Source organism: Pezoporus wallicus, unplaced genomic scaffold, assembly GCF_028554395.1.
Source record: "Pezoporus wallicus isolate ANWC-B61680 ecotype Strahan unplaced genomic scaffold, APGP_CSIRO_Pwel_v1 contig_7344, whole genome shotgun sequence".
Taxonomy (NCBI): domain Eukaryota; kingdom Metazoa; phylum Chordata; class Aves; order Psittaciformes; family Psittacidae; genus Pezoporus; species Pezoporus wallicus.
The window spans coordinates 283108-297618 of record NW_026640533.1 but is presented as its reverse complement, the minus strand read 5'-3'; the positions used below and the strand labels follow the sequence as shown (position 1 = coordinate 297618).

Below are 14511 nucleotides of genomic sequence, written 5' to 3'. Positions count from 1 at the left end.
ACAGAAGAAATTATTTTACATCCAAATTTCACTGTATGAAAATAATGCTTCTCTCTAACAGAAAGATGCTGCTATTTTTCTTAATAGCAAAAGAGTGAATTACAGACTTTTTAATGATATGGCCATTTTCTATATCCATCGTCATGTAAAGGCCTTGGTGGAATAGAAATTGATGGAACATTCTTAACAGCAGCAGAAAGAGGAAATTTGTTTCCATAATACTAGAAAAAGTTCCAGAGATTCATTCAACAAGCTGGATGGAAATAATAGTTCTGACTTACTTAGGCTATGAAATGGATTACTAAATATGGAAGTACACTGTACTTCACATGGAGAAAAACATTCTCCCATAATGTATTTGCTTATAAGCAGTGGAGGAAATGGAAATGTGAGGTCCTCATCCATTCAACCATTCCTCTCCTGCCAAAACCCAGTTTGATGACATGCATTCCGTGCAAATACCGCTCTTTGCAACTACTGTGTGTAGAGTGTGTGTAGAGCAAAAAGCAATCATATTAGTATATGTGTTTTAGTATTGTGGTTTCATCCAGTTAATGCAATAAATAAATAGACCAAGTAGTCCTTTTTAGGCAGAAAGGAAATGATAAGGCTTTCACAGCACAAATGTCTATCGCTGCTTGTGTTGCTTCACTCCAAACTTTGATAGCATCGTAAATGAAAATGGTACACGGGTAATGAACTAGGAAGGACAGACTCAACAAGAAATAACATCTGGGAACTCAAGGTTTTTGAAAATCACACTGTTCCAAGCTGTTTGTAAAAGCACAGTCCACAGTAAACAATCCACCAAACAGCCATGGAAACAGTGTTGCAGTGTATATCTGAGCAACAGCATGTCTTCAGCATTTACACGTAATCATAAGCGGACAGGCATCATCTCGGTTGTCGTGTTGGCTGGCCCACCCTGGACCGTTCTCAGTGGCAGGTGCTGTAGTCCATTTGCTGACAAGGTTTCAGAGCGAGTATAAATGCACCTGAGCTGTTTTCAGCACCATGTCAACAGGGCTGATCCTCCCTGCTCTGTCTGGAAGAGATTTCATCATTGTCTACACCAGTATTCAAGTTGTTTTCAGCACCTCCACAGCTGCAACCAAAATCTGAAAACAAGCACAGAGTAAGCAACTGCCACTGGCCAGTGAGAGGAGCAAAGCCTGAGGCTTTTAATCGACAGCATGTTCACTGGGATTGTGTAGGGCTCAGCCTGAAAAACAAGATGTAGAGGTCCCTGTGAAGTGAAAGCCAACACAGCTGTAAATGCCATCTTGCCAGGGATGGGTATTAAACAACATCACAATAGTGCAAAATAAAACTGGAATCACAGGGGTAGAACATTTTTACTCTTATTTAGTACCACAAGTCAAAATGTCTTCTATCAAAGGCATTTTGCCTTCCCTTAGAGAGGCAAAAAGTATTCTATCATGTCCAGCAATATCACCTTTTCATGAAGTTACCTGTTGCATTTTTCTCAACTGAATATATCTGTGGAGACTAGGATCTCTCTAGGGTACTTACCAAAAGGTGTGACCTTGTCTCTGAAGAACATAAAATCCATTCCTTTGTAAACAAATATATTACAGCAAATCAGCTCCAAAGAATCATCTGCAGAACCTCAAAATAGACCTTGATTTTACAAAAATAATTCCTGCATGTTTTACTTGAACAAGATACTAGTGTTTATGCCTGACACTGGTCCTCTGCCAAAGTGATTTTCTGGAAATCCCACTTGTACAACGGCAGCATCCCTCACCTTAGGGCTAGAAACAATTGTGGAACAATGGAATTTGAAAAATCAGGACAGCTTTCAGTGCACATGAAACTTGGACGGACAGAAGAGGTGGAAGATTTTTCTGAGCAACATGCATTTGCAAGTAAGAAGGATCTTTGGCCCCTGGCAAGTAAATGATGAAGCAATTGGAAAAGAAGACTAGCACCAGATTGGTAGCAGGATTAAAAAAGGAGATGATTCTTGTGCCATGACAGACTCATAGAGAACGTAAGACATGCAATGCAAGTGAGATGTATTCAGGAAAGCACATATCAGGTAATTTCAGGTTTCACACTGAATAAGAGAGGATAGAAGAAGGAGAAGGAAAGAAGATTGAAATCTATAGATGTTTAGTGTGGTGGACAGTAATTCACACATTTGAACTGCAGGAGCCTGCATTGCTATAGTGATCTTTTGGGAGCCTGAGCTCTGCCCCAAAATGGAGAATAAAGGTGCAGGAAGAAATGACACCCAGCAGCTGAAAAGACAGGCAAAGCACAGAAGAGAAATTCCTTCACTGTGATCAAGGGGGAAGCTGCACCAAAGTTTGCTGCAGAATTGGTTATGAACTGCAAGGGCGGAGAGCAACGGGGCTTCAAATTTAGAGACCACCTTTGCCTTCTGATCTTCCTTATTGGCCAGACTGACTATTTTTTCATCTGTCAGCCATGTTGAATATACTTCCTGCCTTGGAATCTGAGTTTGTCTTCTTACTTTTTGGATCATTTTTTTTTTCTGTAATTGCTGCTTTAACTATTCCACTTCAAAGGAAATTACTGGAAGACACAAGATGTTATTACAGAAGTAGGGAAATCATGGTATTTTCATAGATTTTATGTGACTGGCGAAAGCAACAGTGTAAATTGCTGTTTTCCACTGCTTTGCCAATTTAGAAAAAACTTACTCTGGTGCTTTCATGCGCTGGAATAAACCATGAGTTGATATACATTTTTGCTAGTCTTGATTCTTCTTTTTCTTCTTTTTTTTCAAAACAGACGAGCAAAAAGAATTCTTAGATTTTGATATCTTTTTTTTCCTCTGGTGGATTTTTACTATAAATTTTGCAAAGTGTTGTGTTCTGGAAAGTTTACACTTTCTTGCCCCTTTTCTGATCATTTTTTTCTAACACCTAACCAGGAGGTCACTTAGTGCACTCCCATCTCAATAGGCCAGGAGATGTGAGTCTGTTAGTGCAGTGGTTTTAGTGTACTTTTGCTTATCACGTTTTTGCCCTTTAGGTGCCAACCTGGATTCACTGGAGCAAGATGTACTGAAACTCTGCCCATGAAAATCCAAAACCAAGAAAGTATGTTAAAATAATCTGAACTTTGCTTTCTTCCCCAACTACAGCAACAAAATCAATAGTACTTGGTGTTTTCACAGTTCAGCTGGAACTGGCCTCTATGCACTAATATATGACCTGATTCTCTAAAGTGAAATCTGTACACCATGGCATTATTGACCTCCAAAATGTTTCTCATTTGTATGATTTTTGATCTCTCCATCCGTTCACAGATGCATTTGCATTGCACACACCAGCAGCTTTCTTGTTTGTGAGACTGCTGTGAAGTGCAACCCTAAAAGAGCAAACTCACGGAGATGAGTGGTGTGTCCTCGCTGCCTTGTGGAAAGTGCATCCTAAAAGCAATTTGGGAATTTGGAATGGTGAATTTCTGCCTTGAAACATCTTGAAACACACTTTGATCTGGATTGGTTTGGTTCAGCTGGCTTTTCGGGGCGGGGGGGGGGTATTTCTTTTCATTTCCACAGAGCAAATGAGTTGCTCTCAGCATCTTGAGCCATTTTGACATGCTAAACCGAGATTCAGTTTCTGAAAGTGAACTCACCAAGTCATACCAGTTCACACTGACGGAGCTTCTTTCTTAGCATATATTCACCTCTTCTCTTTTCTCTGTTTTTTCTGTACCATTTTTTTTGTTTGTTTTTCCTCTCAGGTGCCCAAATGAATTTACTGGTGATCGCTGCCAAAACTACGTAATGGCCAGCTTCTACAGTACGTCCACTACCTTTCTGTCTGTGCCGCAGTAGAAGCATGCTCAGTCGGTGCTGCTTTCTTGTCGCTGCATCTTTCCTCCAATTATTTATTTTTAATCAATAACTAGATTTGTTGCCTAAGGCCTAATATTGATTGTCTCTGCCTGTTGCATGAAAATGATAACAAAAAGCAATTGCAATACTCTCCTGGATTGTTTGACATTGAGGTTATGGGGAAATGAGAGACTTAGGAACATTGTAAAAGTAACACTGAATGGTGTGATATGGACTCCCCACTGACATCAAGCAGTAAAAGTGAAAAAAAGGTGTTTTGAAAGTCTCACATTCTATTTACCACAAAAAGTTTATGAATCTTTGTAGAGGGTAGAACTCCCCCAGCAAAGGGAAACGTAGCTAATCCTCTGCTTGCATATGAGGTTTGTACTCAGACCTACAAGTTAAAGGTAATTGACGTGCTTACATTGGTTCTAATGTGCACATGCCAAACAGGATCTAAATATTCATCCTCCTCGTTGTCCAAGTTTCAGGGCAAAAAGACACAGAAAGAAAAAGAAAAGGGGGAGAGATGGCATAAACAATGGGGTCTGACATACTTATTTGTGGCTAACAGATGCAAGAGATCAAGTATTTCAGAGCCAGATTAATTGGCCAAAGATATTTACTAGGCAGACACACATAAACACAGACTCGCATCAACCGTAGAGGACACTATGTAAGACTGCTGGTAGAATCAGCACTGCAGTCACATAAACTGCACCCCCTCATAAGTACAGAGGGATGGGTTAATTATTATTACTTGTCAGGGAGGAAACAGAAAGTACACTGAGTATTTATTTTATCTTATTGGCTATAGCAAAGTCAAAGGTAACAGGTAAGAAAATCGCTTAGATCTTACATTTTAACGCATGTGTACCATTCATAATTAATTGTCTCTGGCATCTGAATGTACTATGATCTAAAAGCAATATTATAGGAACTGGTTTTTTGATGGATTACTTGCCATCACAGATTTCAGAGGCTGTAGGCTAGCTTAATTTAATTTCCATTAGTATATAGGACAAAAAGCAGTTTAGCATGTGCTGGACATTTTGGAGCCTGAAGATATGCATAGGTTTTCTCTTATAATGATGGATGAAAAATGTCCATACATAATTCATACTGCCCATCAAGGAAGCTACCCATGTAAATCTCAAGGGTGCTGACTAGAGACCAGACCTTCCAGCACTCAAGTGTGTATTTTATGGCCTGTTTTAAAAGCTTTATTGGTGTGAGTTATTTTTAAAATGCCTCTGGTAACTATGGATTTGAAATTCTTTACGCTGTTACAGTGTTTAAGTTTACCATACATTAGATTTAAATGGCCTTTTCTGTGTATTACGGTAAAAAGTGCAGTTAAGCTTATCTTAGAAGCATCATTTAAAAGGAGGTTGTGTAAAAACATAAGATCAATTGTTTGTTGCTGAGTTTGCTCTGAAAACTGGAAGAATTCTATGTTGACTACAAATTCATTTTTCTGCCCATGGAAAAAAAGAAAAACAGGTTTAGGTGGGGTTTCCCTTATTAGTTTTTCACTTTCTAACTCTTTGGGATTTTAAAAGAAATTTTGGGGCAGTAGATATTTCATGAAGTTACATCCATGGAAAAGGCATAGATGCCCTTGCCTCGCTGCAAGTTATGCTCATCTGCAAGTCCTTAAGTTAGTCCAGTACTGTTCTCCTTGAAATGCACTGGAAGGAGAGCACACCACTAGTGTCCTAGGCTACTTTGAGAGCCCCAACAATGGCTGTGAGACTCCAGCACTTCTGCCTAGCCTGTGTCTGCAGTATAACAGATGTCTTAAACTGCTGCAAGTCTGAAGTGACACTTTTGGAAAGGGTCCAGCGAGGGTAGATATAAATAAAAAATAATCATCGAGGAACCATTTGTATGACTTTTTATTACTACAGCCAACACCAACCAGAGCAGACAGTTAAAAAAAGGGACTTAGAATGAGAGTTATTTTCAGACAAATATTGCATTTGGGGCTTAAAGCCAGGCTCATATTTTGCACCAAGTGGTGCGGATAATTAACTTAGCTCTGTAGATGCAGCTTTTGCAAAGTTCAGAGCAAATTGAGATGTTAAAGAGCCTAAGTGCCAATAGGAAACAAAAGTGTGCATGTAAACTATACAGTACTATCTAATTTTACTTGCTTTCCAAAGGTGTTTCTATAGGCTGGCTTTTTGCTGCAGCGGTTTTGACATTGAGGCTCACTGTCCACCATTGGTTCATAATACACCAGAAGTTGGTCCCCAAAAGTGTTGCAAAAATGCAACTGTTCCATGCAGATATATTAGCTATATTTGAATGTTCATGTATTCACTAATTTTTATGTAGCTATGCGTTGAGAACTCTTATGGCAATACTGCAGAATGGTCTTTGAGACAAGAAACATTGGTGGAGCCTTAGGTTGGTAGAAAGTTGATGAAGCTTCTCTAGAGCATAATCATAGGTAAAGTCTTTGCCCTTCTAAATGCCCCAGATCAGCCAAGAATGACACCCAAAGGGCCAACTGACTTGCATACCTCACTAGTTAACAGTTATATATATATTGTGAACATAAAACAACTCATGGGGCATGCTGGGAGCTATCTTGGGCATGAATTGAATTAATGAATCTTACCTGAAATTTTCATTTTCTAGAGACCTTCAGCACCCTAAATTGTAGTCTTTACATGCTAAGACCAAGACTTCTAAATGACAGAGTTGAAAAATGTCATTGTCCATCTTCTGCTCAAGGTTAAAGATGACAGTATTTCACTATAAACAGCTCAGTTAATGCTCACTAAATTCTAAAAAAGCTGTGGTAGAATACTCTAATTAAGAAAGAATGTTCGTTATGCTTCTGAGACTCAAATCAGTTATAGGAAAACATTTTTACAGCCGCTACAGGACTTAACATCCTTTAACAGCTCAAAATTGATTTTTCAGCCTAAGTACCACTGAAATGATCCAAGACTTAGGATGCAAAATGGATGCTAAGCCTCAGGAAGAGATAACAGCATCCCACCCACTCAAACAGAATTTTCAGACATGCAGGAGTTTTGCTCTGTGATAGTTTGGACTTAGTTTCAATTCAATTTACATAAAAAAGGAACTTTTTTTAGAATTTGTTGTTACCCACAAAACACATTTAGTGAGAAAATTAAACAATGACTTGTAAGAAACATGGCACCTTGATACATTAGAGGTGAAACTGGTCTCCCTGGACCTCTGTGCTGCTGCAGTTGATCCAAATGGGCTCTTTGCTTGTCAGGTGCAAGGTCTCCATTCAAGCCTGCAGCTGTGCTCACCCCTCGCTGGACAGCACCATGTCCTCAGGCTACCCACCCAGCCCTAAAGAGTAACCACACCAAAATCTTGGGTGCCTAGCAGCTGTGGCACATCACACCTGAGCAGCGCATGCAGTCCTGGAGGACCCGTTCCAGCATTTTCAGGCATCACACTCTTGTTCTGTAGGTCCTGGACCCCAACATGCTACCATGAGCTGCAGCTGTTACTTTCTGGGAAAAAAAAAAAAATAAAATGCTTCCCAAGCAATTTTTCTTCCAACACTGCACCCACAAAAATCAAATCCACAATGAAAATTGAGTTGTTAAAAATAATTATTTGCATTTCTTCTTAGAGCACCTGGACAAATATCCAATAGAAACCACATTGCTAATCAAAAATTATGAAACAATATTGGTTTAAATAGTAAAAGATCAAAAATAATAACCTGTTTATAAAATGAGAAGCATCGGGATATGCTGCTTTCTTTTAGATCTAGGGGATGTAGCTAGGAATACCAAAGAAAAATAAGAGCTACATGACATCTAGGTTTGAATAAGCAATGCATGTTTCTTCAGCATGTTTTCTTGTTAGGGCTTTCAGCCAGAATATATTCCAATTTTAAGTACCAACTTCCCATTGAATTACTTGAAATAGAAACTGCATGATATGAGTGACTTCCCCTAAAATTAAATTACACCCAGACTAGGAATTTTACCTGTTAGCAAGCATAAATACAGCAATATAGATGCATGGGCATGTCATTCATTTTATTGAAGACTTAACCAAGCTTTCTATGCAACTAATGTGTATCGTTAGCAGTGTTCATGTAGGTATGTAATACTGACTCTTTAGGAAGAGACCTGGATAGATTCCAGTTTATTTAACCCTTAAAATGTTACTGATTGGCAAAAAAGAATTGGCATTCCCTCTGTGTACAAACTCCTGAATTTGGTCAGAAAATTATTATTGGATTTAAAATTCACAGCACACAAGTACAAAGAAAGTGAAAGCCACCACAGTTATGATGTTGGCCCTGTCAGAAGGGTCTCCTAGGGTACCTGCCAGGTGGAAACCTGTGTTCCTTCTCACCCCCAGCTGCTAGGGATGCTGATTTAGGCATGGGATTCATGTACACAGCATCAGCCCCTTAACCCCAGGGTGCATCCAGCTGACCAGAGGGTGGTTCTGCCCAGGCAGCACAGCCCAAAGGCAAGGGCAAAGGACTTGTCTCCTTTTCCAGAAATGAGAGCCCTGCTACACTCAGTTTGCAGAGCTCCCACTTCTGAGCAAACAGTCCCAGACAAATCCAGGTTGCAACCTATAGGTACAGGGAACCGCATACAGGGGACAGGAATACAGGGGAAAGGAGCCCAATGCAAGAGCCATTTGCAGGGGGATGCTACCCCTCATAGAGCAACCCTGTGCTCCAATGGTCCCATCTGAAAAAAAAAAACAGCCATTTCACATGGCGTCCTCAGGCCATAGCCCCCTTACCTCAGTAAGATATTTAAGGGTTAATGACTCTTGCTGCTTCCCTGCACTATGAATGTTCAGATCCCCCGTGCGTATTCTGGTGTGTGACCCTCCCAGAAGGTCTGGTCATGTAGCTTGCAGAGGCACATTTCAGCACTACTCACATACCCAAATGCCCCTTTGTCCTGTTTCATGTGCAGACACAGAATAGCTGTAATTCTTATATGTGATTTATTTTTGAGTACAGTATATTGCTCTTTTCTGAAACTTTTTCCTTTTTCTTTCTTTTTTTGTCAACTTTCTGCATTGGCAGAGCACCTTGGGATTGAATTTATGGGTATGGACCAATCATTCCTTTTAGCCTGCAGATTTTAGAGCCTGAGAGATGAATCCCTTTTCATTTTTTTTCTCCACCTCACCGTTTCAATTTCTAACCAATTTCTTTATGCTTTAGAAGGGATCATACAGCTATAACAACCCTTGTCAAAATGCTAGCAGAGATCAGCAGTTATAGTGATATTCCAAACCTAGGAATTACCAAAGTAACTATAACATAGTGCACATTCATTTTTCTGCCCTGTAATTTTGGCTAGTTTTGACATTTGCTTTTGCTAAGTTCTTCTAGGGTTACTGGATTTTGGAAACACTGTAAACATGAAGTAAAATGACTAACTACTCTGTAAAAATGAATAAGCTGTTATAGCTACTTAAAAATCTGCAAATTTACAGTTTTGAGCTCTGGTTTCCAAGTAAAATTCTATGTCTAAACCCACAGCTAGGTATGTAAATTAGATGCATTTACATACTTGTTAATGATATGCACATATACATTCATTTCTAGGTCTGAAAGTAGAAGTGAACTGAAAGTTATTTAGGAACTTAAGTGAAGGTTTACAGCTAGACTCCAGATTCTCAAGTCAACAAATATAATCAATATTTCTAATACCAGACTCATATTGCGCCCAAACAAGAACACTGGCAGCAGGTACTATTTTTACACTTCATCTTAATTATAATAGAAATAGGTCTTATAAATCCTCCTCATGAGTAGACAGTACTTATCTGACTAACATTCAGTAATCAGGTGTACACATAATGCATCTTTTGAGTCAGTTTTAGTTTGGAATCTCCTAAAATTGTTGACAAATGAAATGAACCAGCCGGTGATGCTTTTCAGACAGTTTTGGTTCACGTTCTTGTTAAAAATGTCCACACAGTATGTCATTAGCTTATACTGTGAACTGTGGAAAACCCATTAACAATCCAGATTTAAGAAATCTCTCACAACGCAGATTATTATTATTATTAATATTACCATCATTATTATTGTTGTTATTGTTGTAATCACAAGTTCATTATTTCTCACTCATAAGTGCTAAACTGTTGTAGAAGGTATATGGATACATTAATATTTGAGGAATTAAATTGAAATTGTTTAAAAAAATGACTTGCCAATTCTGCTTTGTCCATGAAATTACATCAGTGGAGCCACCTCTCGGAATGAAATTCTTTTAAAAATCCCTAGAGACCTATAAGAAGAAAAACTTTAAACCAGAGCAAATTTAAGAACATGTATATCATCAATTATATATGAATTAAGGGGATGTGAAATGAATTCCATAATGTGCATTTTCAAAAGGCTGCACATAGAGCGATTTAACATCTTGACTTAAATATCATGTCAGTTTGCTTCTCTAGCATTCTGCAGGGGGAAAAAATGCATTCAAGTGATTTTTAACACTTAGGCTAAAACCTTTTCTGAATTCTCACTGCACATACATTTCTCTATGGACTTTTCCCCAAAGCTGCTATTACTTGTTTTCAATGTGGTTTAATGAGCACTGCAAACACAGCACATGTTGTTTGGCTGGGCATCATTAACTGGATCTGTAAACGTTAACACCGGTCAGGCAGTTCTGGGGCGAGACCTGTATAACCTCAAGTGACTTCAGCCCCTGCTTCACAAAACTCTCCTGGCCCTAAATAGGGTGGCTGAGTCTCATCCTAGAGAGATACATCACCCTTGGATACTGCTGTCCCAGGAAGGGAGGAGCATGGCCAGGTTTACATGGGAGCTTGCTGGTTTGCTGGGGAAGACATGCCCAAACCTGGGTGCCTTCCCAGGCAGCCACTCCCCACACAGCTTGAGGAAGTCTATGGTGGTGACTCCATTCATGTACAACATGTCAAGATGATGTCAAAAGATCCTATGGGGATCCTTTCAAAGGTTGCTAGGAGTTAAGGCAACGAAAGCAGACCCAGGGATTTACCCTTCCATGCCCCTGAAGACCTACAGTCCCTGCTCTCTTCCTGCACCTCCCCGCCCTGCAGGGGGTGAGAGCCCAAAAGCACCCAACACACAAGCATAAGCCTGAGCCCCCCGGCAGCCTTAGCAAAGCCAGCACCAGCCAGCCGCCCGGCTCATTTGCAACAGCCTCCGCTTGGAGTAAACCTCACGGAATCAGTGCAGTCAACCAAGATTTCCACTGTTAGTTAATATCCCTCCTCCTCTTCCTTCCCCTCCAAGAAAAACGGGTTGATATTTCCTTATTCATTTTGCTTTCACAAGCTAACATCTGACAGCATGACAAAAATAAAATATATAATAATTCAAAGCATTTCAAATTTGCCCCTATATTGCTTAGCACAATTCTCCTGTTTCCTTTGACATCCTCATAATACACCATCTCCATGGCTAACTAATAAGCGCTTTCAGAAGGGGCAAAATGGGAAGGAGATCAATTGCCACTAACTAGCCTAGTTGAGGAGTTATGCTGTATGAGAAATCCCTTCACACTCTGCTTCAGCTTTTTTTCTTTTGTCCCCAAGCATTTCTTCACTCTGTTTTTTTCCAGTATCAAGCATGCTGTGCCAGGCCTACAGTCGACTTCTCAACCCTTTAACCTTGTTGTTCCCTATATTTCATCTTCCTCTTTTTGTCCTGGTTTGGTTGGCATTTCAGCCCTTTCTTCCCTTTCTTTGTTGACTCTCTGTTCTTGGAGTTACATTTTTGTTTTCTTTAATACATTTTTGCAGCATACTAGTTTTACCAAACTCAATTCTTCCCTTCTCCTCAATTTTTTCTGACAGTGCTCATAATCTGTTTGTTGGTATTTTGGTTTACAGTGGGTTTGGCTTGTAGGACAAACTCGTTCCATGATAAGGTTCATTGTATCAGAGAAATTAAGATTTGTGATCTGTTGCATGGAATATTTGCCATTTGGCCACAGCAATTTTAAAATTAAACTACGTAAGCCTCCAAAACACATTGGAGAAATGACTGCTCCCTCTTCCCCTGCATTTTCTCCTGCACTGGTGTGACATCTGTGACAGAACATCATTTAAGCGCCTGAGCTTGGTCAGAGACTCATGGCACATGTGAGGGAGTGTTGTGCACCTCTGTACTTCCTAGCGAATTGCCCCACAGACCTTTTATGCTCATGTAAGTCCCTTCCACTGGGAATAATCCTGGCATTTATCCCAAAGGTAGTGCAGAGCTGTGCAGCTTTTATTCATTCATTTATTTTTAATCACCTGCTGGTATACCGAGTTGGTCAATATTGAAGCCTGACCTAAGGTCACCCTCTAGTCTGGATTCTCCAGGGCAAGCTTTCTAGACTGTCTGCTTAATCAAAAATAAGCCTTGATAAAATCTAGACACCTATTTTTGTCCTAAAAGCATCTGTAAAACATCAACACAGAATGTGCCTCTGTCTCAGCGCTCCTTACGTAACGTTTCCCTAGCACAGCACGCAGCGGTGCTCTCTGCCAAGCATAAGCAAGGCTGGAATGCTGGGTAGCTCCAACCCAAACATTACCAGTGCTACTAACATTTTTATAATAGTGAAATATCTCTGATGAATGAGATTGGTAACAAGTTGTCATCACTGAGCAAGCTGCCACTCTAGATAGAGCAGCTCCTTTGTTGAACACAAAGAGATGCAAGTAGAAACCCAGCATTTCTCTGATACAAGGCACTGCTGGTTGTTGATACTGCTGTGTTTTTTGAGAATCACTGCTGAAAGTGTCTGAATTTTATGTCCAGACCTCAGAATCTGTCTTAATTTCCATTGCTGATACAATTACAAGCCAAGCTCATGTCTCAAATGTAGAAGAATATTTTGAAATCTCCTGTAAAGACAACTAGGATATAAATTGACATGGGGGCAGAGGGACATTGGATATGAAAACAATCCAAAAAAGATAATAAGAAAACAGATTTCTCTTAAAGCCCATAAAATAGGCCTTCATTCCAGCTGTCTTTGCAGAGTTAAACTTCTGAAGCATTTGCAAATTCTTGTCATTACCTTAGTGCATTGCATTTTTATTTCCAGCAAATGCTGAGTGTTTGTTAGTTGTGAAATTGTTTCACAGATATTATTCTTGTTGACATGAAAAGAAAAAGATTACTTTTGACTGTAATTGTATGGATGATCACTCATCCCCATATTGTGTTAAGAGCTTATGGTGTGCTCCTGTTCTCCTTGCCATTAATAATGGGTTTGCCTGAAGTGTGGTGGCTGTGTGATTCTGTGAAGTGGTTTGTAGCATGCCAGCTGTTGACTGTGTGCTCCTTGCCTAGCCATCTTCCATGCTGTGACCTTCTCTGTTTTTGTCCCTTTCTAGAAGCTGAGGAACTGTACCAGAAACGGGTGCTGACCATAACTGGCATTTGCATTGCTCTTCTGGTAGTTGGCATCATGTGTGTGGTGGCCTACTGCAAAACCAAGTAAACTTTTCTCTTCTTTTTTATACCTGTGATTGTTGATCAGGGCCTTCCCAGCTGACTGTAGCTTTGGCTCTTCTGAGCATAAAGTTGTATCTGGGTTTCTTCAGAGCTGATCTAGAGACAAACTTGTGGCCAGGCTACTCTGGTCCAAGACAGTCTACATGTCCAACATCAGTGCAAATATAAGACAGGTATCTGAAAGGTTTCTCACCCTTCAAATGTGACTCAAGCAATTTCACTGACTTACACTTCTTTGTCTGTCACCCATTCCAGCTGGTTTACCCAAATGGAAAGGAGCATACCCTAACAACACTGGAATCATGTTGGTCTCCAGCAGTAAATTTTATGTATCAGCCTAGTTTGTTTGTACTTGAGGAAGATTAACGGTGCTAAAAGTTATTAAACACCAAAGGCCAAAGAAGTGAACTCAAAAGTGCTTCTGATGCAAAAGCAGGCACTTTAATGCATTCTGTGAGTCTCTGTAAATTACTGAGGGTGACTCTCAAACATGCATGAGGCACTCTGGACCATAAATTATCCTGAACATCAGCAGGATTTGTGCTGCCAAAACTTCTGGCTGCTCATATAAATCTTCCCACCAAAACACAAAAAACCCTTATCATAAATCTTCCACATTTGTACAAACCTGATTTACTGTTGCAGGGTCTGATTGGCAGTTGGGTTTTTGATTTTCTTTGTAAGCCGTACCAATAATGGATGTGCTAAAGGCGGGGGAGGAATGTAGCCCTGTTGGGTGAGCTCAGCCACACACAGTCGCTGTCTCACCCACAACCTTGTGCCAAGGGTTAGCAGGGAACAACTGAAACAGTATTAATAGAACAATAGAATCAGATCAATTACTGCTTTTAGAAATGACAACTGACAAGTCAGAGCAGCTAAAGAATATCTTTCCCTGGTCCAAAGATCACCAAAATCAGCTAAAATATCCTCAAAATCAGCTAAAACATCCCCATGAATTTCGACAAACTTTTAGTCAGATTTCTGAAGTATGGTTTTCTACATAAAGAGCTATAAATAAAGAGCTGTATATTTTCTATATAAAAAGCCAAATCTATCAGGGGTCTGGACACTTTGTCATGGTTTGTTCCAGACATCCGTGATCACTGCCAGCCAAAAGTGAAAAGTTTTCAAATACAGTTGATGAGAGTGAAAGTGAACTGCCAGTTCATGGCCT

At 39.9% G+C, this 14511-nt stretch overlaps 1 protein-coding gene across 15 annotated transcripts in view; it reads left to right on the top strand.

Annotated features, from left to right (window-relative positions):
• Nucleotides 1–14511, top strand: part of NRG1 (neuregulin 1) — a 458712-nt gene that overhangs the window by 430166 nt on the left and 14035 nt on the right. For 9 of the 15 annotated variants that reach the window (XM_057419354.1, XM_057419355.1, XM_057419352.1 and 6 more), the window contains 3 exons: nucleotides 3742–3800; nucleotides 8901–8924; nucleotides 13214–13316. In XM_057419354.1, the coding sequence (XP_057275337.1) occupies nucleotides 3742–3800; nucleotides 8901–8924; nucleotides 13214–13316 (186 nt within the window). Of the gene's footprint in view, nucleotides 1–3024; nucleotides 3093–3741; nucleotides 3801–8900; nucleotides 8925–13213; nucleotides 13317–14511 lie in introns of all 15 variants that reach the window. The other 6 variants (XM_057419346.1, XM_057419350.1, XM_057419348.1 and 3 more) reach the window with 4 other exon arrangements.